General features: G+C 35.6%; 1 protein-coding gene across 1 annotated transcript; it reads right to left on the bottom strand.

Moving 5' to 3' along the window:
- Nucleotides 1-3,866: 3,866 nt before the first annotated feature.
- LOC112789659 (xyloglucan endotransglucosylase protein 6) lies at nucleotides 3,867-6,669 on the bottom strand. Its single transcript, XM_025831641.3, has 4 exons — nucleotides 6,062-6,669; nucleotides 5,849-5,949; nucleotides 5,208-5,401; nucleotides 3,867-4,440 (listed from the first exon to the last, which is right to left on the bottom strand). The coding sequence occupies exons 1-4, from the start codon at nucleotides 6,231-6,233 to the stop codon at nucleotides 3,999-4,001; spliced, it is 909 nt and encodes a 302-aa protein (XP_025687426.1). The 5' UTR covers nucleotides 6,234-6,669; the 3' UTR covers nucleotides 3,867-3,998.
- Between the last annotated feature and the right edge of the window lie 18,318 nt (nucleotides 6,670-24,987).

The following is a 24,987-nucleotide window of genomic DNA, read 5'->3' as shown; positions in this document are numbered from 1 at the left end:
ATGTAAGTGTTTTTTCCTTCCTCCTCTCCGACTTGTATCTCCTCGGTTTTTCCTCCCGGTTGGGGTTGTAGCTCTTCTCTGGTTCTTGCCCCGCCTAGCTCTATGGTGTGGACTTCTTTGCCCCTCCCTCTCAGATTTAGGCTTTCGTTATAGCACTTCCTTGCCAATTTTTGATCTCCCCTTACCGTTGCTATTCCTCCTGGAGTCGGGAATTTCATGCAAAGGTGGGGAGTTGATACCACTGCTCCAAGACGATTAAGGGTAGTCCTGCCAATTAGGGCATTGTAGGCTGACCCTTCATCAATGACTATGAAGTCTATGCTCAGAGTCCTTGATTTTTCCCCTTTTCCAAAGGTGGTGTGAAGGGGTAAAAATCCCAGTGGTTTTATTGGCGTATCCCCTAACCCATATAGGGTGTCGGGGTAAGCTTTCAATTCTTTTTCATCCAACCCTAGCTTGTCGAAGGCGGGCTTGAAGAGGATGTCCGCCGAGCTTCCTTGGTCTACTAGGGTTCTGTGGAGATGGGCGTTGGCTAGGATCATAGTTATCACCACGGGATCGTCATGCCCGGGGATTATCCCTTGCCCATCCTCTTTTGTGAATGATATAGTGGGAAGGTCGGGTGTCTCATCCCCGACCTGGTAGACTCTTTTGAGATGTCTTTTGCGAGAAGATTTGGTGACTCCACCTCCCGCAAATCCTCCTGAGATCATGTGGATGTGTCTCTCAGGGGTCTGCGGTGGAGGATCTCTCCTATCCATATCATCCCGCTTTCTTTTTCCATGGGTGTCCGACCTCTCCATGAGATATCTGTCAAGCCGACCTTCTCTAGCCAGCTTTTCTATCACATTTTTGAGGTCGTAACAGTCGTTGGTGGAGTGACCATATATTTTATGGTACTCGCAATACTCGCTGCGGCTTCCCCCTTTTTTATTTTTGATAGGTCTTGGGGGTGGCAGCCTTTCGGTGTTGCAAATCTCTCTGTACACATCCACTATAGAAGTCTTTAGAGGAGTATAAGAGTGATACTTTCTGGGCCTTTCGAGACCGGGTTCTTCCTTTTTCCTGACTTCCCTTTCTCTTTCCCTAGAGGAGGAAGTAGGTCCAGGCCGTGAACTCAAGTCTCTTAGTCTTGCATTCTCTTCCATATTGATGTACTTTTCGGCCCTTTCTTGTACATCACTTAGAGAAACGGGGTGTCTTTTAGATATGGACTGTGAGAAGGGACCTTCTCTAAGTCCATTGACTAACCCCATTATTACTGCCTCTGTCGGCAGATCTTGAATCTCTAAACATGCCTTATTGAACCTTTCCATATAGGCTCGTAAAGACTCTCCGACCTCCTGTTTTATTCCCAGGAGGCTCGGTGCATGTTTTACTTTATCCTTTTGGATTGAGAACCTCATCAAGAATTTCCTTGAGAGGTCCTCAAAACTAGTGATGGATCTCGGGGGGAGGCTATCGAACCACTTCATCGCTGCCTTCGATAAAGTGGTCGGGAAAGCCTTGCATCTCGTAGCGTCGGAGGCATCAGCTAGATACATCCGACTTTTGAAGTTGCTAAGATGATGCTTTGGATCCGTAGTTCCATCATAGAGGTCCATATCAGGGCTTTTGAAGTTCCTTGGAACTTTTGCCCTCATTATGTCCTCGCTGAAAGGATCTTCTCCGCCCGGGAGTTGATCTTCTCCTTCATCGCGGGAGTTCTTGAGGGAGGATTCTAGCTGCAAGAGTTTTCTTTCTAACTCTTTTCGCCGTTCCATCTCCTCTTTAAGGTACCTTTCGGTTTCCTTTTGCCTCTCGCGCTCTTGTTCCAATTGCTCCAGGCGGCTATGGACTAATCCCATTAATTCAGTTAGATGGGATGGTCCGCCCTTTTCGGATTCACGTCCTTCTGAGGAGTTTACCTTCGGATTCTTCATTCCGGAGGTACCCTCTCTGTGTTGGTCGTTATCTTGTTGTTGGGCTGTGTCTTCATTGTCATTACCCATGTTCAGATTCTCTTGTTCAGAATCTGTTTCCACATGGCCCTCTTCGTGGGATCTATCCGCAATCGTTGAATGATCTCTCGGGTCCCCGGCAACGGCGCCAATGTTACGGTAGGTAACCGGAGATTAATGCTGAGGATGGCGTTTGGCGGCCCAAGTGTATGACGGAGGAGAACTCCAGGTAGGTCCGCAACTCGGGAGGCTCCGTCCGACTTGTGCTCGCGTGTGAATGGGGGGTGGTACCTGCAAAGACACTCCGATGCCTAAGTTAGCAAGAGTGTAAGCAGGTCTTAGAGAGTATTGGACTTAGAGATACCTGAGGGGTGTCAGTGTATTTATAGTGGTGAGCCAATAACCACCGTTGGTGTAGTGCCGTATCTTTAGGGTAGTAACCGTCCCTATTATCTTGGGGAGGTTAAGATATGGCTTTATGAGGCGGTTAGAGAGATTTTAGGGGCGGTTACTCATTTGAATGAGTGTTCATCTGCCAGCTAATCTCACATCCGACCTCTTCAGACCAAGTCGTGAATGGCACCGACTTCTTATGTGGAAGGCGGCGCTTAGCTAGGCTTAATCCCTTAGATTAGGCCTTTTAGTTGGACCTGGGCCTTGGTATTGGGCCAGGGTATGATCAAGGAGAAACAGAGAAAAAAAAATATTTTAGAGAATTAGATTAAAAAATTAGTTGGTCATGTAGCGATACCGATATATATTAATAACGGATCATATATTTAGTAATAATTAAAATCCAAATTATATATTATATTGGTGAAAACAAGCTAGCTTATTAAATGGAGTGTTTAAAATTCCAAGCCCCTTTTCTTTTTTTTCTCCCTCTTTTGCTGATCATATCAATGCAAGCATCCGATTCCTTCTTGCATTATTATATATCTGAGGCAAGTATCAAAACAAGCGATAAAAGAGGCATGAAGGAATTTCAAGTGATTAGGTATTTTTGTGCTGCAAGACATAATGTTGAGCCCTTAGGTAAAGATATATAGTCCCCACCAAAGAAGAAAAAAACGCTTACAATGATACCCAAGTGTATTACCCCACAAGGCAATGAAAATATATTGATAAATTGTTATTGTGGGGTAGGTTAATTAAACAAGTGATAAATGCATATTACTTTCATGTCTTTGCAGAAATAACAATTTCTTTTTCTTTTTTAAATTTATTTGCTTCTATAATAGTACAAGCCTGACTCCATTCGCCCAACTTCATTCATGAAACGTTTTTTAAGTTGTTTTATTGGTCCCCCCCAAGGCAAATAATATAGATCTATATCTATTTATCCAACTCGTGAGCTTATGGTACTATAGCTAGATTCTAGAAGCAAATAAGTAGTCATGTCTATATTTGTTTAATTAAGTTCCCCTTGTAGGGCAACTATCTATGCTCCTCACTTTGATACACACGGTTATAAATATAAACATTAATTTTTGCTTCCAGTTAAATTAGATAGATATAACATCCAATGATTTTTAGGGTCTAACTTACGACCACTTCTGAGAAAAGATTAGTATCATATAAAAGGAAACAAAATTTAATGATCGGAAGATAATAATTTAAATTATCTTATTTGATTTAATATTCATAATTTTATAATTTTATGAATATAATATATAATTACACATTTATCATATTTAAAATTACTCAATCACTTCAAACATAATTATGAAATGTAAAATAAAAAATAATATAAAATAAGATAATTTAAAAAAAATTCCTTAATTAGTAGGTTTTTAATTAATTTTTATATACATATTCTTTTTATGCGTATTAAGTAAGTATGTTGTCCCCAGATGATTTGTATTTGTTCTAGTGTCCTTACTCCTTAATTAGTTTTACACAGATTTTATTATACAAGAGAAAAAGTAAATAGTAATTCACATACATTATGCTGTTGCAATATATATTACAATATGAAACATGAGGGGCAACTTGTTCCTACTACTTCATTTCATCATAAATTACCCAGAAGAGCAAATTTCCCAAAATACCCTTTTACTAATTTTTTAGCACTAATTTGTGGTGACTATGATGAACACACTCAGCAGGCATAACAGGGAACCTAGCAGTATCAGCACAATAATCATAAACCATATGTTTGGCCCTAACCCACATAAGTTGGTGACTTTGATGCAAACTTAACACACCCAAATTAGGCTCATCCCACCAATACTTCTTCTCATTACTACTACACCTCTTCAAATTTTCCACTGATGTTGATGACACTATTGGACACTCACAACCATTGATCTCAAAGGCCTTATATGTTGCAATGAAAGGTGCATGGCTCCAATTAGTTTTCACTCTTCCACCTTGTGTGGCCCAATCATCAGCGTTCCAAATTGAGCTATATACACCCATTGCTTGATCCTTTGGAAATGGAATACCCCTGTGTTCCATGTTTGTGTGCACCCTTATTGGTGTTTCATCCACTAGAAATCTGACACATATTACAATATGAAATGAAATTATTAAAGTCAAATTGAATTATTGGCCAAGGAATATGTAAAATGTCAATGTGTGTCCAAAACAAATGTCAGAAATTATTTGACGAAATTAGACCTGTGCAACTTCTGCAAAAGGACCATTAGAAGGTACTGGGATAAATTTTACCCAAGATTCCATTTTCTTTCTATATGCTTTTGTTTTAGGTAAAGAATAAAGATATTTGCCTTTTATTTATTTCATTCATGTAATTAATTTAATTTTAAATTTTAAATTTTTATTTACATTTTATTGATGATTGTCTTCCCCTAGATACTATTAGAACCATACAATTCATTATTAAAAATGATAAGTAGATATGAAACATTTTACAACAAAAATTAACTTACTTTTTATTTTGATCATGGATAGATGTCATATGAATTATGATGATTGATGGATGGATGATACTTTTTTCTATATATATATTAACCTATGAATTCTCTTTGTTTTTTGTGTAACCCAATGGGGACATAATGACACAAAGCATATGATGGCTCAACCACCAGTGGTAAAAAAGCATGAAATTTTTTTGAGTTTTTTTACAACTTTTCAGACCCATCACTCCATGGAAGCAGATTCCCATTTGTCTTTCATGATTACTAATTAATTAATTAATTAAAAAACAGCTTCTTACTTTCATTCATTAATATTTAATATTATGTATTAAAATACCCATTCACTTTTAATTAATTAAGAGAAGATAGGGTAATGGGTGCTTACATAACTTGACGTTGGTTCCAAAAGAAAGAGTAAGAATGAAAGTCTTTAGTAGGGTCAAACCAAAGGTTTAGCCTTTGCTCTCTATTTCCCACTCCATTCACATACACATTTGTTTGAACAGAGTAAGGTTCCCCTGTGGTGTTCCCCAGGAACTCAAAATCAAACTCGTTGTGATTTGGACCCTCCGATGACATCTACACAAAAATACATAAATTAGATGCCACAATAATTGAAACAGAACAAGGTCAATTCAACATGATTCCCATTGCATTATTAGGTTTGATTCGAGGTGATGAAAAACAAGGGAGGGCCCCTCCTATTAAATTTAATTCAAGATATATTATGGTTCTTTAACTTGATTGAAAATTTAGTGACAAAGTTGATAAATGCATACACCAAAGTAATTGATGGGATAAATGGAGTAGTAGGTAACTGCCACTAATGAGTGTGGTACTACTATTTTTCTTCGTGTGTTTCAATAATTCTGAAGCGAGAAATTATCTTGTGCAATAAAGAAAATGTCTGATGCATTGAACTGAACCGCACATACATTTAAATGCTATCTATGTACATGAAAATAAACAATATAAATTAAGATTATTATTAATAAACAAGAAAAAATTAATATAATTTTGACTTACATAGAAAGCAGTAACTGTTCCGGCAGAATCACCTTCAACAAGTTTAAGTTGGACGGTAACTTTCCCAAACATATACTTGCTTTTGGATACAAACCCAGCACCTGAAATAAACAACCCATTTTACATTTTTTATAAAAACATTATTATCTTAGCGTTACATACACTATTTTTTCTTTGTATATATGAAATGGTATTAGATTGAATAAATAATACCGGAATAGTTATCAAGCTTGAGTTTGAGAAGGTCTCCTTCATGAATGAAATGGTCTAAAGCCCAACTTGGTTGGAAGAGTTCTTCAAACTTGGCAGTGGCAGCAGCAAAAGCCACTCCAACAAACACAAACCCCATAACCAATCCCAAAAACAACGACACCTCCTTAGACATTATTACAAAGTAAGTGCTCTATAAGCAGGAGAAAAGGATCTTATGAGAATGAAGAAAGAACAAAAGAGGGAGTAAGAGAGAGTGATGAGTGAATGAAAGGTTCTACCCTGATTGATCACTTGGTATGTTGGGGTTTATATAGCTGAAGTGAGATAATAAGCAGATAAATAAATATATTTTCAGTTTCAAATTCTTTTATTATTCGTGTAAATTTAAATGAATATTATAATATACAGTTTAAGAATATGCTTAAATACGAAATTATGTCAGATTACAAACTGATAAAATATACCCTCCAAAACACATGATAAATAAATCTTAAAAAAAAAAAATACAAGCAACAAATTTGAAAATTTGATCCTAATTTAATATTGATTTGAATTTCAATAGGTATGTTGGCTTGTGAGGCAAGATGGTAATGGGTATAATGAAGCGTGCCAAATCAGATGCCAGATTGCATTTCAAATACCAAGAAAAGGACAGAAAGATGATGTGGAATGTTGATTGGTGCACGGTGACAGCTGGCCAGAGCTGTTAACTCTTCACTCTTCTTCACTCACCCTACTTTCCCTACTGCTGCTAGTACTGTACTACAGTAGGAGTAGTATCTAACAAGTTTAGATTGTTTTTGTTACTCCAAAATAAGCTGTTTTTTTTAGAGAAAAAAAAAGAAATGCTTTATAAATAAGGTGTTGGCTACCTAATTTTTACATTATATACTATAAACACAAAAAATAAGATCCACATTTTCTTCTTTCATCGTTTATAGGTAAATTAGGCACCAATTCTTTAGACGGCTAATTTTTTTTTGTATATGATGCAAGGTTTGGTGTAATGCCTGTTTATGGAGTTCAGAGGTGTTTAACAAGTGTGTGACGACGGTTAGTTGAGGGAGGAAAATTGGACGGTCCAATTTCTTGCAGGGGTAAGGGGGCACAAATCGAACCGTCCGATTTGTGCGTGGTGATGTTGCGTGTATGGAAGTCGGACCATGCGATTTGTAGTATGCGGAGGGTTATTTTTTTTGGCCCAACGAAATCGGACCTACCAATTTGAGGGCTGCATTTAAAAAAATTGTAGAGCACCCAAATCGGACCCAGCGATTTCTGGGTTTCAAAAATTTTTGAGCGGGCTATCTAGTAATCAAACTGTCCGATTTTTTAGTTCTAAAAATTTCGAATGGCCATGCATGCGGTCGGATGGTCCGATTTGAGTGTGATACATACATATATATATGTACCCACCCAATCTGAGCAGCTCATTTCATTCTTCTTCTTCGGTGCTACAACTCTCTAAACCTCTTCTCTGCAGATCCCTTCTTCTTCTTTATTTGTAGATCTCTTCTTCTCTATTATCATGGATGATAGAGTAAGATTAAAAGTGTATTATCATGGCCAAATTTTATTACAAATATCAGAAGGAGTAAAATTTGTGTGTGAAAATCTGTTAGATATTATTATTCCATTCACACTGTCATTTGAAGAATTAAAAGGTGTCATTTGTGAGAAGATGGATTCTCAAATATCTAGGAGAGTGTCGTGTATTATGTACAGATATCCTATATCTGTCTTTGGTGGGTTCGTGCAATTTCAAATGAAATACGTGATCGACGAAGCGAGCATGCAAGAAATATTTTCAGTATATCTTGAAAGTCGGTTGTGAATATCGTTTATCGAACTGTATATCAAGTTTGAGCAATCTGCAGTGGACCGAGATATTGAATTGGAAGATTACAACAGTGATAGTGAAGAAGAGTTTGAAAGTAACTACGAGGACGTTGATCCGGGTGTAAATGAAAATCAAGCTGACGAGGCTATGGTGGCAGATGTAGCGGATGTGACAAATGCACTAGCAAATCAGCAGCCGTTTGTGGAGCTGAGTTTCATGCGGTCGTTAGATTTGGAGGCCATGCATGCACCGGAGTTTCCTCAATATGTAAATGCAGGTGCGCCATTAATTTAAATTAAGATTTGTGAAAGTATGATTTGTGCATGGGTTTTGAGTTTAGGACAAATAGTTAAGACAAGGGTAAATAGGCAAAATATAGCATGTAATTAGTAATTGTTTAACGTTTAATTATGAAGTGAACATGTAGGCTGAGAAATGTAGTGTTTTCCATCGGTGTTGATAAAATCAGACTGGAATGGCCGGTTCGACCGGAGCAGACATTTGGACCGGACTGGCCGGTTCGATCGGATCGGCTGGTTCAACCAAACCGACCGGTTTCACCGGATCAGACCGACTGGTCCGACTGGACATGGCATTAGGACCGAACTTGCTGGTTCGATCGGACCAACCGATTCGACCGGACCGGCCAGTTCGTCCGACAAACTGGTAAACCAAATCTTAGACCGGTCCGGTCCCATGATGAGACCGCAGAAGGCAACGAAAATTGTTGAATTGTTAGTGAAAATTTTTTACTATGCTTTATTTTTTAATTACATAGGATCGGGTAAATCAGTTAAACCAGTGATCTGACCGGTTCGATCACCGGTTCGGTTTTGACAAGTATGTTTTCCATTGTTCTGTGCTTATTAGTTTATTAGATTATTAGTTTTGACAACTCTAAAATTTGTGATGTGATTGCAGCAGAGCTTCCCCTTTTGCCGGATGGTGAATTTACTGTGGAAATGGAATTCAGTTCTAGGGAGGCAGTAATTAAGGCGATGAAAGATTATACAATCTGCAGAGGTGTAGATTATCTGGTGCATGAGTCAAAACCGACGACATTCTATGCTAAATGTACCCAGTATGGTGCAGGATGTGATTGGCTGATCAGGGTGAGCAAAATGTCCAGAAAGTTCTGTTGGGAGATAAGGAGGTACAATGGTAGTCACACCTGTACTAGGGCCACCATTTCTCATGATCATTCGAAGCTGGATTCCAACACAGCTACAGAAGCAATAAAGCCATTGGTAGAAGTTGACCCGTCTATAAGGGTGAAATCAGTGATTGCGGAAGTACAGTCAAAGTTTAACTACACCATTAGTTATCGCAAAGCATGGTTGGCAAAACAGAAGGCAGTGGAGTCAATTTTCGGAGGGTGGGAAGCTTCGTACGAAGCCTTGCCGATATGGTTTGAGGCCATGTGTCACAAGGAGCCATCCGCAGTTGTTCATTTTGAAACAATGCCTGCGTATCAGGGAGATGACTTGGTTCCTAATATTCGTGTACTACACCGAGTCTTCTGGAGTTATTACCCTTGTATTAGAGCCTTCAGACATTGCAAGCCAATAGTGCAGGTAGACAGAACTCATTTGTATGGAAAATACAGGGTTGTTTGTTGGTTGTATTCTCATAGGATGGCAACAACAACATCGTGCTGATTGCATTTGCGATAGTTGAGGGAGAGACATCTGAGGCTTGGCACTTTTTTCTGAGTAACTTGCGACAGCATGTTGTGACACGTGACGGTGTGGACCTTATCTCCGATCGGCACGATTCCATTAGGTCTGCTATTGCTCGTAGTAACGGAGCTTGGTCTCCTCCCAGAGCATTCCACATGTTCTACATCAGACATATAGAGTCCAACTTTCTGAGGAAATTCAAGGTTCCGTATATACAGAAGCTTATCGTCAACATCAGTATGATAGTTACGATTACATTTACTCCTGAACTCAGTTATTATGATAAACGTTTTTTTATGGTGGGTCCTTTTTTAATTGACAGGTTACTCGCAAACAGTTCGCGAGTACGAGACACATTATCAGCGTTTACGTGAGCAGGGTGAGGCTTATACCAACTGGTTGGATCAAATTCCGCGTGAGCAGTATGCTTTAGCATTTGATGGGGGATATCGATGGGGTCATATGACAACCAATCTAGTGGAATGCATTAACTCGGTACTGAAAAGGGCTCGCAATCTTCCAGTCACTGCACTTGTTAAGGCAACGATTTACAGGCTTAATGAATTGTTCACCCGGAAAAGAGCCGAGGATGTGGCTCGAATTAATGCAGGACATGTGTTCTCTGAGCTTGTAACCTCCAAACTGCATGCAAATCAGCAGGCAGCAGGAACATCCAAGTTAGTTGCTTTGACTGACAGAATGAGGTATTCAAAGTGTGTGTGTGTGTCCTAGTGGTGTGGAGTATGCAGTGGACCTCCGTAAACAATGGTGTGACTGTGGTGAGTTCCAAGTTGACCGACTTCCGTGTCGACATGTGTTTGCTTGTTGTGCAAACCAACGTCTGGATTGGCAACTGTATGTACATGATGTCTACAAGATGGACCAGGTTCGATGAGTGTACAAGGCTAGGTTTAGGCCACTCAGGAATCCAACAACATGGCCTGTTTATCATGGACCCCGATTCGTAGGTAATCCATTCCTTAGACGGGTATCCAAAGGTCGGCCCAGGATGGCCCATTTCTTGAATGAGATGGACACTCGGATGTTGCGTGGTCCTAGGCGATGTAAGCAATGCGGGATCAAGGGCCACAGCCGTAGTAGATGTCGTCAATGTGGTGGTGCAAGTAATCCGGGTGCGACCACCCAAAAGAGCTTCGGCCATATCAGTCACTCGATTTAGTGTATGACTTTGAATATTTTATATATTGTATGACTTTCGTATGTGACGTTATTGTATGACGTGATTAACAATTCCAATTCAAGACATAATTCCTTCTTTTAAATAAATCAATCTCAAAATATATCATGTTTAAAACCAAATCTTTTTAAATATTTACTTCAAATGAAACTTTCAATTTTATAAAATTTCGGCAGCATCTCCTCTAAAACTCGGACTTTGCCACCCTATTCGGGTCCCATCCAAATATTTCTCAAACCTGTTCTCAACCATTTCCAAATCTCAAACATTCTTCAAAATTGAACCAGTTCCATAAATAAGTCCAAGACATGCTACATAAATAAGTCCAAGACATGCTATATAAATACATCCACGACAAGATACATAAGTAAGTCCAACATCATTTTCTCATCGCCCATTTTACATCTTTGACTAATTTCTTGGATTTCTTTGCAACCTTTTTAAAAGCGAATGGGGTATACCAACTAGCGCTCCGACGAGGGGGTCAGCTCTAAGGTTGTATCCTTTTCCTTTTTCACTAGTGGTTGTACCTATAAAAACATTCGATAACCAACTAATCAAATCAACTAATCAACTCAAATAATCAATAATCAAGTCAAATAATCAATGACCAACTAACTCAATAATCAAATACCGTGATCAAATATTATCAACACAACTAATTTCATAACCGACTAATCAAATTAAATCAAACCAGTCTAACCAACAAATTGTTTTACCTGCAGTAGGCGCTGAACCATCATCCGGACCATCACCCCCATCATCATCATCCTCACTATCCACCTCATTCTCATCGTCGTCCCCATCCTCATCCTCATTCGCAACCTCATCCCCATCTGGATGGTCAACCAGAAAATCATCATTGTCCTCATCAACTGGCTGGTAGCTCTCTAGAATTAGATTCATCGGAACATGTTCATCAATTCCGCTCTGTATGATACCCCTCGTGGCATCATCACTCATACTAGAGTCAACAGAAAGTCTACTTCCGGAAGTACCAAAGGAAGTGAGCTGTCGAGGTCTCGTATCCAATGACAATCTACCTGGAGTAATCCCACTCGGTTGGGCCATCTGGTCGGTGGGAATATCTCCGTAAGCTGGATATGAGTAACCTGGCACAGGAGCCATGAAACCAAGTAGCTGGTTAAATGAACCCTGTTCACCTGATTCTTGGTGCGGGACACTCCAGTACTGCGGATATACTGGTGGAGTCAAGTAATCCGCAGAATGCGTGTCAGGAATGTATGGAGTGAACTGCTCAGGCTCTTGTTGTGCCTGTGTTTGTGAGGGGGCGGTGGTGGTTGCGGTGGCGATGGTGGTGGCGGTGATCGTACTTGTTGGTTCTCCTGATTATGCATAGGATCATTGTGCTGATTCTCTTGTGGTTCGATCTGTGACAGATGCAAGTGGTCACCATATGTACCTCGGTACCAATGCAAGTAGATATCTGCCTGATGCTGTGAGGGTACCGTGTGCTTGACAAGAACATGACTATACCTGTTCATCCAATGCATAACCCAGAATGAGTGGGTTCCAGACCAATCCTGATTTTTTGAACCTGTCAGAACTTCGCCGTGTGCTTCACCTAGGTCTCGCTCCTGATTAGGAACGCCCTGAGTCAAGCCAAATTGCCTCCTCAGTCTAACAGATGCATGCCACTCAATACATTCAAAAGATATAAGTAAAATTGTGGCACTCCAAATAGCAGAATGCTAACAGATGTCAGGAGGAATCACGTTCGGATCGGTCCTTCCAATTGCATAAGGCTCCCAAACAAACTGCACACATTATGCAAGTAACCGAGGATTACACACAGAATAATAACACGGCTAAACAAAAAGAACTACTTATTTATTACAACAAACATGTTCTTCTTGCAGAAGATCCAGATCTCTCCTATAGTTCTCAAGGGTACGATATCTGTAAGGCCAATTCTCACGTTCCCAGTTATGCCACCTGACATCAAGCAATTCGTTAACTTACATTTATGAATACAATTTAAAATACACTATTTCAAAGCGTTTAGTAATTAAATTTACCTATTTGCAATCGGAAAGATTCGAGAATTGCTTGGAATCGGTGCAATGAATGGTAGACGGATCCAAGTCCAGGCAAGCAACAGTGTCAGCGGACCATCAATCTCCTTACAGTCGACACGAGTTGCTCTACACAACGATCTATACAGGTGTGCCAGGCAGGCCGATCCCCAACTGAACTGTATGATCCCGGCAAAGTTACAGAGTAATGGCAGAAACTTCCAGTGCACCCCTGCTGCAGACTTATCTCCAAACATAACAGTCCCAAACAATAACATTATGTGGCACTTCACGTACCTCTGAATCTGGATATCATCAACCAACACTAATCGATCTTTCAATGCTCGAAACCAAACCAACTTGATGAAACTTCCCCTGCAGTCTGCCTTCATAGGTGCAACACCAAACTGATCCAAGCATTCAGCCTCTAAAGCCTCATAACTGCTCAGTGTCAGTCTCGTAACTGGCAAACCATTTGTCGGAAGACCAAGAATTAACGCCACATCCTCCATTGTCACGGCACACTCACCAACCAGAAAGTGGAACGTGTGCGTCTCAGGGCACCATCTCTCGACCAGTGCATTAACCAATGTCGACTGACATTAGACAACTCCAATCTGTGAAACATGATAAAAGCCGGTGTCTCGTAAATACCCCTCCACTATTAGATTGTACCGATCCGGCGGCATGTAGTGGTCACATTGCAACATTCGAGAATCCTAAACACAAGCAAAATATTAATTAATTAACAAATTAAATTTATCAAATCAAACTTTCATTACCAAATAACCAGTAAAATGTATCCACAACCACAACCAATAAAAGTAACTATTAAATAAATAACTATTATATTATATACTAATACTCAAGTAACTATTCAATTATGTTCTAACAACATACATACAACAATAAATCAATGATTAATCCTTTATTAAATATTTATGTTATACTTATAACAAAAATAATTAATTTAATAATTTTTAAATCATAATATTTATTTTACTATCCTACGAACGCTTAATCATAAACAAATATTATTACTACAAAAAAATTATTTATTACTAACAATTAATACTAATTAAATGATTTATTATCACACGTTGATCTATTAGTGCCGTATTCTAATAAAAATAATTAAACCATCAGTATCGGTTGTTATTATTATTATTATTATTATTATTATTATTATTATTATTATTATTATTATTATTATTATTCCAATAAATTCAGTAATAATAATTAATATTAATTATTTTATTTATCATATCTCCATTTTTAATAACAGTATTATTATTATCATTATTTTAATTATCTTATTAATAACAATAATTAATTTATTATATTATCATAATGTACTATAATCTTTCCTTCCAAATAATATTATTACACTAATCTCTAATTTCTGCATTATAATCTAACATTACTACTAATTCTTAAAATTATTTTAATCAAATTAAAATATTCAAACACTATTACTACCCTAATTTCTAACATTATCATCATAATAAATTACTAATCTCTAACATAATAATAATTATTATTTTAATTAAAATAAAATTTTCTAGAATAAAATAAAAACTTACATAGTTTGGATGATCAAGATAATTAGCAATGTGGAGCTCCGGACGATTAACATCTTTTATTCTTCTTCTTCTTCTAGGCATTTTTAACGAGTGGTTCAATTTTTTTTAATTTAAAACTTTATGAATGGAGGGCCATGGAAGAAGCTAGTGGTAGGGTTGAAAGAGAAGAGAGTTTTGTATTGCTGAAAGTGAAAGAGAATGGGGAGGGGGCGTTCATCAATCAGCAAAGTGTTGCCTTTACTTGGTGGGGGACACTTGCATGTGTGACACCTGGCTGGGGGCATAAATCGGACGGTCCGATTTGTGTACCCTCCCAGCCCCGAAAACGGACCGTCCGATTATCGTGGTGAAATCGGTCCGTCTGATTTCTTCATCGCAGTCGTCACATCTGCGTGAAGCACCATGGACGTCCATAACCTTGTTATACACCAACTCTTCCCCAATATGTAAAATAAAAAAGTGTCTTTAGACACCATAGAATTTTCTTATAAATAATTGGGATAACTATTGTTTTAGTCTATAAAGTCTAAAGTTAAAATTAAAATTATTTTAAACTTTTTTTTATTCGAAATAGTCTTTAATATTCTATTTAGAATTAAAATCATTATTTTGACAAATTTACCTTTGATAAGTCTCATCCTCATCCTCTATAGCTTTTTTTTGTCCTAATACGTTTTTAATCATTCATTTCAATTCAATTCCAGTTATATCCACCACACTCTTACAATTCATTTTCCACTGAGAGTAAGGAGAAAAATTGAAAGAAGAGAGGGAAGGAAAAGGCGAAGGCGCGGGAAGGCATACTGTCGCGAGTTGACGAGAAATTGATGTAGAGGTGTTGAACCTAAGGGAAGGAGAGAGAGAGGGGGGAGGGAGGGGGGAGCGAAGGAGGGAGGGAGGGATGAGATGGCGACAACAAAGGTGCTCCTACAGTGGTTTTCGTTCGGCTAAAGGAGGTCGCCGCCAAGCTGCTCCCCTATCTACGTCGCTGATGCTGCAACCACTATTTTTGCGATGCTCTGCCACAACTCTGCCTTCATTGTGTCCTTATTGCAGTGTTGGAGCTCACCCTTAAAGCTGTTGGAGGCCGTTGCCATCGCCGCTGGTGCTTGTTGTTAGGTTGTCGGGTCTAGCAGTAGCAGCATTTGTTAAGGAGACAGCCTTCTCCGTTGATAACAGTAGTGAAGTATGGACCTTGTTGCCTTTCCTTCTCTTTGTATCTTGCTCGTCTCTTTGTCCCTAATTGATGATTTTTTTCATTCTTTTTTTTTAATTCGAATCTTTTGCCGTTATTGTTAGATTCAATGTTCCGAAAATCAGACCGGTCGGTCGAACCGGTTCAACTAGGAGCCGACGATGAAACAGTTTGATCCAGTATGAAAAACCGTCCAATAAAAAATAGTTCAAAAATTGCTGAACCGGCCAGTTGGACCGTATTGAGAACCGACCAATTCTTATAAATGCCATCGTTTTGAGCTTAAAAAAAAAGAAATCAATGCGTAAAAGCGTCACCCTCACCCACCCCTTCCCCCAACACCCCCCTTCGTGACATTCAGAATTGAAAAGCAAAGTTTGAAAGTTTAAAAATTAGGGTTCTAAGTTCTAACAAAAAATTAGGGTTCTTCAATGCCGTCCGTTGTTGTCAGCACCTCCGCAGCCTCCTCCTTCCCCCTGTCTAGAACTCAGCCACTCTCTTGTAGCTCGGCACGTCGTCTGGTTGAGGATTGGAGCTGCTCGTTGTCTGTTCGTTGCCGTCGTCTCCTGTTTGCAGTAGTCTGTTCGTCGCTCTGCTCTCCGTCGAAGGTTAATGGCACTGCTTACAGGCTTACAGGGCTTTTCACTTCTTTGGGTCATGCTTTTATGCTCTGTTTAGTGATTTACTGATTTCTGAATGTGGATTGAAATTAAATTATTGATTTTGTATTGTTAAAAATGGATTGTTACTCTGCTGCTGCTCTTTTTAATTTTTGAGGAAACGATGCTGTTTTTGAATTTTAATTGATATATTTATTGATTTCTAGTTTAAGGTGATTAATTGTGAATTGGGAGCTTTTTTGGTGATTTATGCTCTTTCTTCGTTGGATTTGGAATTTGGAGCTTCCTTGACGTGAAACTCTAAATTTTTGAGGATAATATTCAAGATGTCAAAAAAGGTTGTTTGCTGGTTATTTTACCAAGAAAGCACTTTAACATAATACTCGTATCTAATTTCACCATGTTCTAGTTATTTAAAAGGAAGTGTTCAAGAGGAATATTCTTTTCTCCTATGGAAGATACCTTCCTATGACCAAGTAGAGGGAATTCCATCTGCTATTGGTAATTTTTAACTACTGCGGAATGGAATATTTGTTGGAGATTGATAAATGTTGATTGATCAACTATGATATTAATAATTTTTGAAATTAATGTGTTTGAAATTAACAAGTCATACAGTGTATTTTGCTTGTCTCTGACAATGTTATGCACTTATATTGTTGTTGCTCTTGTTTTATAATTTTTGGTTGAGGATATTTCATGTAGTGTTTTAAATTTAGAAGATATTTAAAGATTTATATTAGGTTATAATTATATTTTAGGATATTTATTTATAATTTATTTATTATTTTATTTAAAAATAGTTTTTCTGGCTAAACCACGGTTAGACTAATTGGACCAATAAATCAGTAACTAGAGCAGTTCGATAACTAGTCCGATTCTCAGAACCTTGTTGGATTTGAAGAATTTGATGTTATTGAATTAAAAAAAAATATGAGGTGTTGGTGGTGATGGTGATGACTATGAAAAGGAAGTTTGTGATGGTGATTGCGGGGGGTAGTGGGAGTATTTTTGTCTTTAAAAATTATTATTTTTAAAAGGACAATTTTAATACTAAATTGAACATTAAAGAATATTTAAAAAAAATATTTATCTTTAAATAATTTAATTGAGTTAATTATCAATTCGGTATCAAAAAGATTCAAACACTGACAAAAAAAATCTTAAAAAATATTATCAACAAATCAATTCATGAATAATTTGAAAGTGTGATAAAAAGAATCAATAAATATTATTTTTTATAAGTGATGAAAAAAACTCGTATTTTGCAAACGACTATCATTTGATACAAAATTTTTAAACAATTTAGTTATTCACAATTTTTTTTAAGAAATGAAAATATCTTACTTTTTAATAATTTTTGTATGAACTTGTATCATAATCGAATTTCTAAAATCTTATTTTAAAATATATATTTAATATTTTTTTGCCACATTTTTAAATATTTTTGGAATTTATTTGTCGTTAACATCTTTTAGAATTATTTTTATTAGCGATTTTAACTTTTAGATACCATTTTAGTAAGAATTATGCTACGTATACATTAATATCAGCCACCAAAATTAGCCATTAGTATAAAATATATGTTAGAATATAAATATACATTAAAAATAAATTAAACCACACATATATTTATAAACAAATACATTAGTGACTAATTTTAATGTACAAATAATATTTTTGTTTTAGTAATTTACTTGAAAATTATTATGACAGCTATATACCCCCGAAACATGAAGAAAGAAGTACACCTTCAGTTGATTATGTGTGGACCTATAACACATTAACAAACCTAGACGACTAAGTAATTCTCAAACCAAGTCCAATCAAGTTTGACTTATTGTATGCGTATTTTTTTAATATTGTTATGATCATCTTCTTCTTTTCCTATATATATTTAGCAAAAATATTGAGTACAGACATTTTAATACACATGCACATAGATTTTTGAAGGATTATATATCTAAAATATTGATATTCAACCAACAAAATATGTACAACATAAAAAATATAGGACACAAGTACAAAATAGAAATTTTGATACACATCATAGAAATTTCTGAAAGACAATATATCTAAAATATTGAGACCCAACTAACAAAACACAAAACATAAAAATATTTGAAGAACGACATGCTCAGAACATTGACTCACCTAACCAACAAAATATATTTGTAGCAAAAATTTATGTGTTGTGTACAAAATTTTTATGAAATAAGTGTTATTTTAATCTCTAAAATTTGGGATTAAAATCGAAATTATTTTTAATCTTTTTTTATTCAAAATGCTCCTCATCGTTGTATTTCAAATTAAAATCATTCTTCCTTAACTTTTGGACCAAATTTCTCCTAGTAAAATTAAATCGAAATAACATCTCCCTTTCACCCTCATCTCACAAATATGTGCATTTTCAAACTCAATCCACACTTTATCATTGTATACAGGTCACATTTCTATGCTATCACCATTACATCCTAAATAATCTTAACACATTTTTATCTAACCCTAACTCTAAATCTCTAAAATTAGACACACTCTATTTTACACTCACTTATCGACATGAAGAAAAAGAAAAGAAAAAACAGAGAGAGAAGATAGAAACATGAGGGGCAAAGGAGGGTAGAATGATGTGTTTTAGAGACCTACAAAAATTTATTGTCGAAAAAATCCAACGGTAAATAGACGTAAATTCAAAATGTGAACTCTCTTCTCCCTCGTTCCAGATTCACTCCCTCTCTCACTAAACCACTATCTCCCTCCTTTCCTCTCCCCAAATCCACCATCTACCGGTGCCTACACCGCCACCACCACAGCCCCCTTTCCGTCGCCATCAATCCACTCACCCCTGAAACCCGTTCATTCTTCTTCTTCTCCATTTTCTCCATTCTCCGAACCGCCGCTGAGCACCATAGAGCCACCACCACTGCTCTCCAACCTCCATTCTCTGGTGTTGACTCATCATCGCCACCATCACCACTGCTGCCCAGCTTCTCTTCTTTGATTAGATTCTGCCTCTGCAATAATAGATAACATTGAAATCTCTATATTGTTAATTAAAATTTTTATATTGTGCCTCTATTTCTTTTATTTTAAATTAAAATCTCTATATTGAGTTAATTGAAATCTTTATATTTTGTCTTTATTTGTTTTTTTAATTGAAATCTCTATATTGAGTTAATTGAAATCTCTATATTAGGCTAAAATATTCTTTTGTAAATCAAAAAAATTATTGCTGAGCTGTCCATTTTAATAGATCCAAAAATGATTGAGAAAATAAGTTATATTGAGCTGTCTGTTTTTATAAGTGTTTGAAGATAGCTGAATTTGAGTTTATAAATATGCTGAGTTTTGTTAATTGTTGAATTGGTTTTTCTTATTTTGATTTTGAATTTAAATTTTGAATTTCAACTTTAAAAAGTGTTTCAATTACTAAATTAAATTGCTAAATATTGTTGTTGGAGTTGTTTGACATTGTCTGAAATATGTTGATTTACTGTGTTACGACTGATTTTGATATATGCAGACATGATGATAGGAAGAGGTGCTGCGGATCAGGCTGCCAGTCGTGGTCGCAGCCATGGTCGAGGTAGAGGGAGGGTTTCCTTCGGTACCCTCGGGACTTCTGGACCCTCTCCCTCTACTCTGACCACCCTGGTCACACCACAGGTTGCGGGTTTAGCAGAACAGCCGTTCATCATGGTCCCTAACCCCAACTACGTATCGTCGTCCACAGCGACGACGTTTCTTCCCATCGTTCAGCAGCCCGCATCCACGGCAATGCCGAGTCCAACGACGGATGCCACAGTGTCAGAGTCCAACCATGTCAGTGATGCAACAGTTGATGCCCCTCCACCACCTACCATCACACGGTTGCGCATTTGGCCTAATGGCGGCATGGGGTAAGTATCACGTTCAATGCTCATGTATTTCCTGTTTATTGTTTTCTTGTTTTTTATTATGATTTCTGTTGTTGCTGAGATTTCCTGAAAAATTGATTCCTATTTAGTGGATTTAGGTTAATTTGAAAATTTTCTGTTTATTATTTTCTAGTTTTGTTGATTATGATTCCTGTTGTTATTGAGATTTCCTGAAAAATTGATTCCTGTTTAGTAGATTTAGGTTGATTTAGAAATTTTTTGTTTATTATTTTCTAGTTTTGTTGATTATGATTCCTGTTGTTGTCGAGATTTTCTAAAAAAAAATAATTCCTATTTAGTGGATTTAGGTTGATTTGGAATGCTGCTAGTTATTGTTTTCTAGTTTTGTTAATTATGATTTCTGTTATTGCTGAGATTTCCTGAAAATCTGATTCCTAATTAGTGGATTTACGTTGATTCTTGTTTGTGGGTTATTGTTAGGTTTTTGCCGAACCTGAACACATGTACTCAGGAGATGACGAATGTCATCAAACTGATGTATGACATGCCTTGACCTAACTACACGAAGATCCCCACTAAGACTAGGTAGCGCTGGTTTGAAAAATGGGTGGTAATTACTTTCATTATTTTGTTTTAATTCTTTTTTGCTAGTTTCTATCCTCTATCTATATTGTTTAACTGAATTTAAAACTTCTTTGTTGCAGTTATACTTCATTTGGGATGCTGAACACAACCTGGTCATTCGGAAGATCTTCGACTATAGAATGGGTAGGCGGCTCCAGCAGATGCTAGATGATGTTCGCAAAGGCCAGGACCAGCAGATGTGTTGGCTCCGACCAGAGGTAAAGAAGGGTCTGTTCGCTCATTGGGAGAATGATGCGGGGTTCAGGCATCGGCGTCTCACCAATCAAGCGAACAGGGCATCGGAGAGGTCGCCAAAGTATACCAGAAGCTCGGCGACCTTCATGAAGACGAAGGTCAGGCTAGTATGTAGTTCCTTTAATATTGTTAATAACTTCGTTATGTTATATGTTTTTCATATCATTAATAAGCATTCTAATAATTTTGTATCTTAGTGTAATTTCTGTAGTCGAAGTCATTGGACTGCGAGACCACATTGGCAGAGACCTTCAAGTACACCCACACATTGAAAGAGAATAAAGTGAGATTTGTTGATGAGCGATCTCAAGACCATTATGTGAGTAAACATACGTCTGATTATCTTCTACTATTTTCTTATTAGATATTAACTGTATATTTGTCTTAGCTTACTAATCACACATTAACTTGTGTTAATTGCACAAGAGTCTTACATACAGAGATTAGAGGCTGCGACTCAACAATCTCAACAAAGTGAGGAGGATGCTGTCGATGGAGTTGCGGCCTCAGTCGTGGACCCCGATGCGGTTTAGCGTGAGATCGCCTCAGCCCCGTACAAAAATCACGTATACGGGATGGGGTCGTTCTTCGCCAGTAGCCTCCGCAACTCGACGTTGAGGCCGTCGTCATGCTCCACCACTAGTCGAGCCATGTAGCCCGAGGAAGGCATGGATTTGAGGCTCCAGGTGCAGGAGCTCCACTGCAGCCTTCACCAGCAGGCTCGGGAGCTTAACGATTATCGGGAGAGGTATCAAAAGATCCTCACCCACGTGACCACTACGAATGAGCTCAGGCTGAAATTTAGGGAGTCGCTAGAGCGAATGCAGCGTATGCATGCTCAGATAGAAATGTACCAGGCACAAATGCATGCCGCTGGCATCGTCCTTGCTGGTGGCACACGGACATCGTCATCGCCTCCTGCACCACCGACTCAAGGCCACGGGACTGACGACAACGACGACAACCTGGATCTGTAGATATTAGATTTTGTTTTATTGTTTGATACATTTATTTGGTGTACGAATTGACCACTAATTATGTAAAAAAAAATTAAAATTTAAAATTGTCATTTATTTCAAATTCCAAAAATAAAATAAAATGGCATTACCATGAGAATTACGGTAGGAATAATCCAAAGATAACATGGCACGTAAAAATATGCTTTGGCGCCAACATTACCGTCAGAAACATTCGATGGTAAGCAACTGGTCTCCTGAGCTAGTAATCCGTCACAAAATTTGACGATATGAAATAAATCCAACGGTAAATATTTACCGGTGAGGTTTATACCGTCAAATTATTTTCGACAGTAAATTGATTACTATCAGATATATTTGAGAAATCAGACAGTATTCAACGTTTTTCTTGTAGTGTATAATATATAAAAAAAAATCAAAACGAATAAGAATAGAAATATAACTTTTGTATTTTAGTTCAAATTTCAAAAGATCTACAATTTTACACTAATAAATTGAATGTGGTTTAAAATTACGTAAAATTGATTTAAGACAGACATGTGACGAAAATTAATTTAAGACATCTGCGTAATTTTAAATCCCGTTTAATTTATTATAGTGTAAATTACTCGTATAAAAATATTTAAAACAAAACATATAACTAATTCTAATTTAGCACATTTGTGTAGTTTTATACTCTATTTATTTTTTAGCGTAAATTACTCCAAAAAATGATAAAATTCTATTCAATTGTTTTATAGCCCTGGTTAAATGTTTAATAAAAAAAATTATAAAACAACTAAAATTTTCAATGCAATATAATTCATTTGTCAAAACAAAAATTTAACTTTTTTAATTTTAATAAAATTAACAATAATTTTAGTTTGTGAAACAAAATTGAAATTTAAAAATTTAGAAGAAAAATTAGTTGTAGGAAAAATGGAAAATAGAAATGTAGCAAATTAGCGATGGATGGATGTTGAAGACACCGAGGACAGTAGGTGGTTGGGAGACATTTCATTTCACGGCATCATTGCGCGCGTACGGAGACGCGTGTCTCGCAATCTATGGCTCTGTGGCCCTATCCCCTTCATTCATTGTTTCTGAATTTCATGAAATATGAGGATTCACCATGCCGTGGGGTTATCTTTCTTCTATTTCTAATGTTCTCATTTCATATCTGTCTCTTTTTCAAGTTTTTTTTTTCCTTCTCACAATTTAATATTAATTTTATGATATTTCTTATTTTAAATTTTATATCTAATGAAAAATACATTAATATTATTAGTTTTAGTTAAGTTTAATTATTCAATTAATTTTATTAGTTTTATCAAATTTACAAATAAATTTTTATATATTTTTTAAATTAAATTCCTAAACTATTCTAAATTTTATAATTAGATCCACTTATTTCGCACACTCTTTTTTTTTCTATCATAATCGTAATAAAGAATAAATATAATAATAAATTAACACTTTATAAATATGTTTTAATATTTATTGTCAATAAAAACTTAATTACAAAATTTAAATTGGTTTAGAAATTCAATTAAAAAAATATAAAAATTTAATTATAAATTTAATAAATTATAAAAACTAATAAAATAATTTAACCTGTTATTTACTGCTTATTTAAAGACAACAGCTTCAACTAGTGACGGATTTAAAAAATTTTGATAGTGGGGCAAAATATATAATATAATAATAATTTTTATAATAAAAATACTATATGTACATAAAAATTAGCTATCAAAATATTCACTAATCATTATATGTATTGTATAATTTATTTTTAATGTATATTTTTTATTTCAATATGTATATAGGTGATTATTTTTTATGTACATATAACATAATTAGTCTTTAAAATATCTAATTTACAAATTAAAATACTAAATAATAATTTAAATAATAACACATAATTTAAAATTTTATTATTTGTTTTATATTTTAAAAAAATTAAATAATCTTTTTCTTAACAATACAATCGAAATATCTCTCTTTTATATAAAATAATGCTATACATTCAAGTTTTTTTTTTGTTAAATAAGTCCAACCAAATTAATCTAAGATAACAAAAATCAGTTATGACTAGCATTATTCTAAGTCTTATTATTTAATTTGGTTAGACTTAGATCATAAAAAGACTTAAATGTGTAGTATTACTCTTATATATACATATATATAACTTTTCATACAATTAAAAGCCAATTCTTATTGAGATTCATAGTTGAGAAAGTTTTTTCAATTAATGTAGTTGTTACGAAAAAAATTAAAACTAATAACAAAAAAAGATAAATAATACTCTTTCGAGTCGATTTCTAAAAAAAATACAAATTTTTTTTAAATTGAGAATTGATCATTCTAATAACATCTAATATAAAATTTTTAAATTAATTATAAAGTACCAAAAATTGAATAAAAAATTATTGTGGGTTAAATTTAATAATTTAGTAGGGGCGAATAAATATTATTATCATGTACTACTCAAAAAAATTTCAAATCGTAATGGGGTGCTTGTCCCCATAACTACATATGTACATCCGTCCCTGACTTCAACGAATATTTTTAAAATAAATATAATATTATTTATATTTTTTGGTAATTTTATTTATTGATATATGTATGACTAAAGATATTTGCATTTTCTATTTTGTATTTTGTTTGTTATTTATATGTATACAGTAGAGAAAGTTATACACGTATCATGTTTAGTGTGTAAAATTTTATTTTGTTCAAAAACTAACTTATAGATTAAACTACTATTTCTTTTCACAATTATTTTAAATCTAAACAATTTATTTACGGAAAAAAAATTAAATCATACTTATGAAAATGGGCTCTAGTTTATAAAATTATACAATACTAAAATTTTACTAGATATTAAAAAATTATTCAAAACTTTTTGAACTATTTCAAATTTAGAGTTATATAATTTAAGATTTAAAATTTATAATTTAAAAATTATAATTTAAACAATAATAGTAAATGAAAATAATCATTTTATAAATTACATAATAACATATCATAAAATAATTTATACTATATATTATTATCTAATT

This window comes from Arachis hypogaea, chromosome 3, assembly GCF_003086295.3.
Source record: "Arachis hypogaea cultivar Tifrunner chromosome 3, arahy.Tifrunner.gnm2.J5K5, whole genome shotgun sequence".
Lineage (NCBI taxonomy): Eukaryota > Viridiplantae > Streptophyta > Magnoliopsida > Fabales > Fabaceae > Arachis > Arachis hypogaea.
This window is presented reverse-complemented; position numbering and strand designations above follow the sequence as displayed.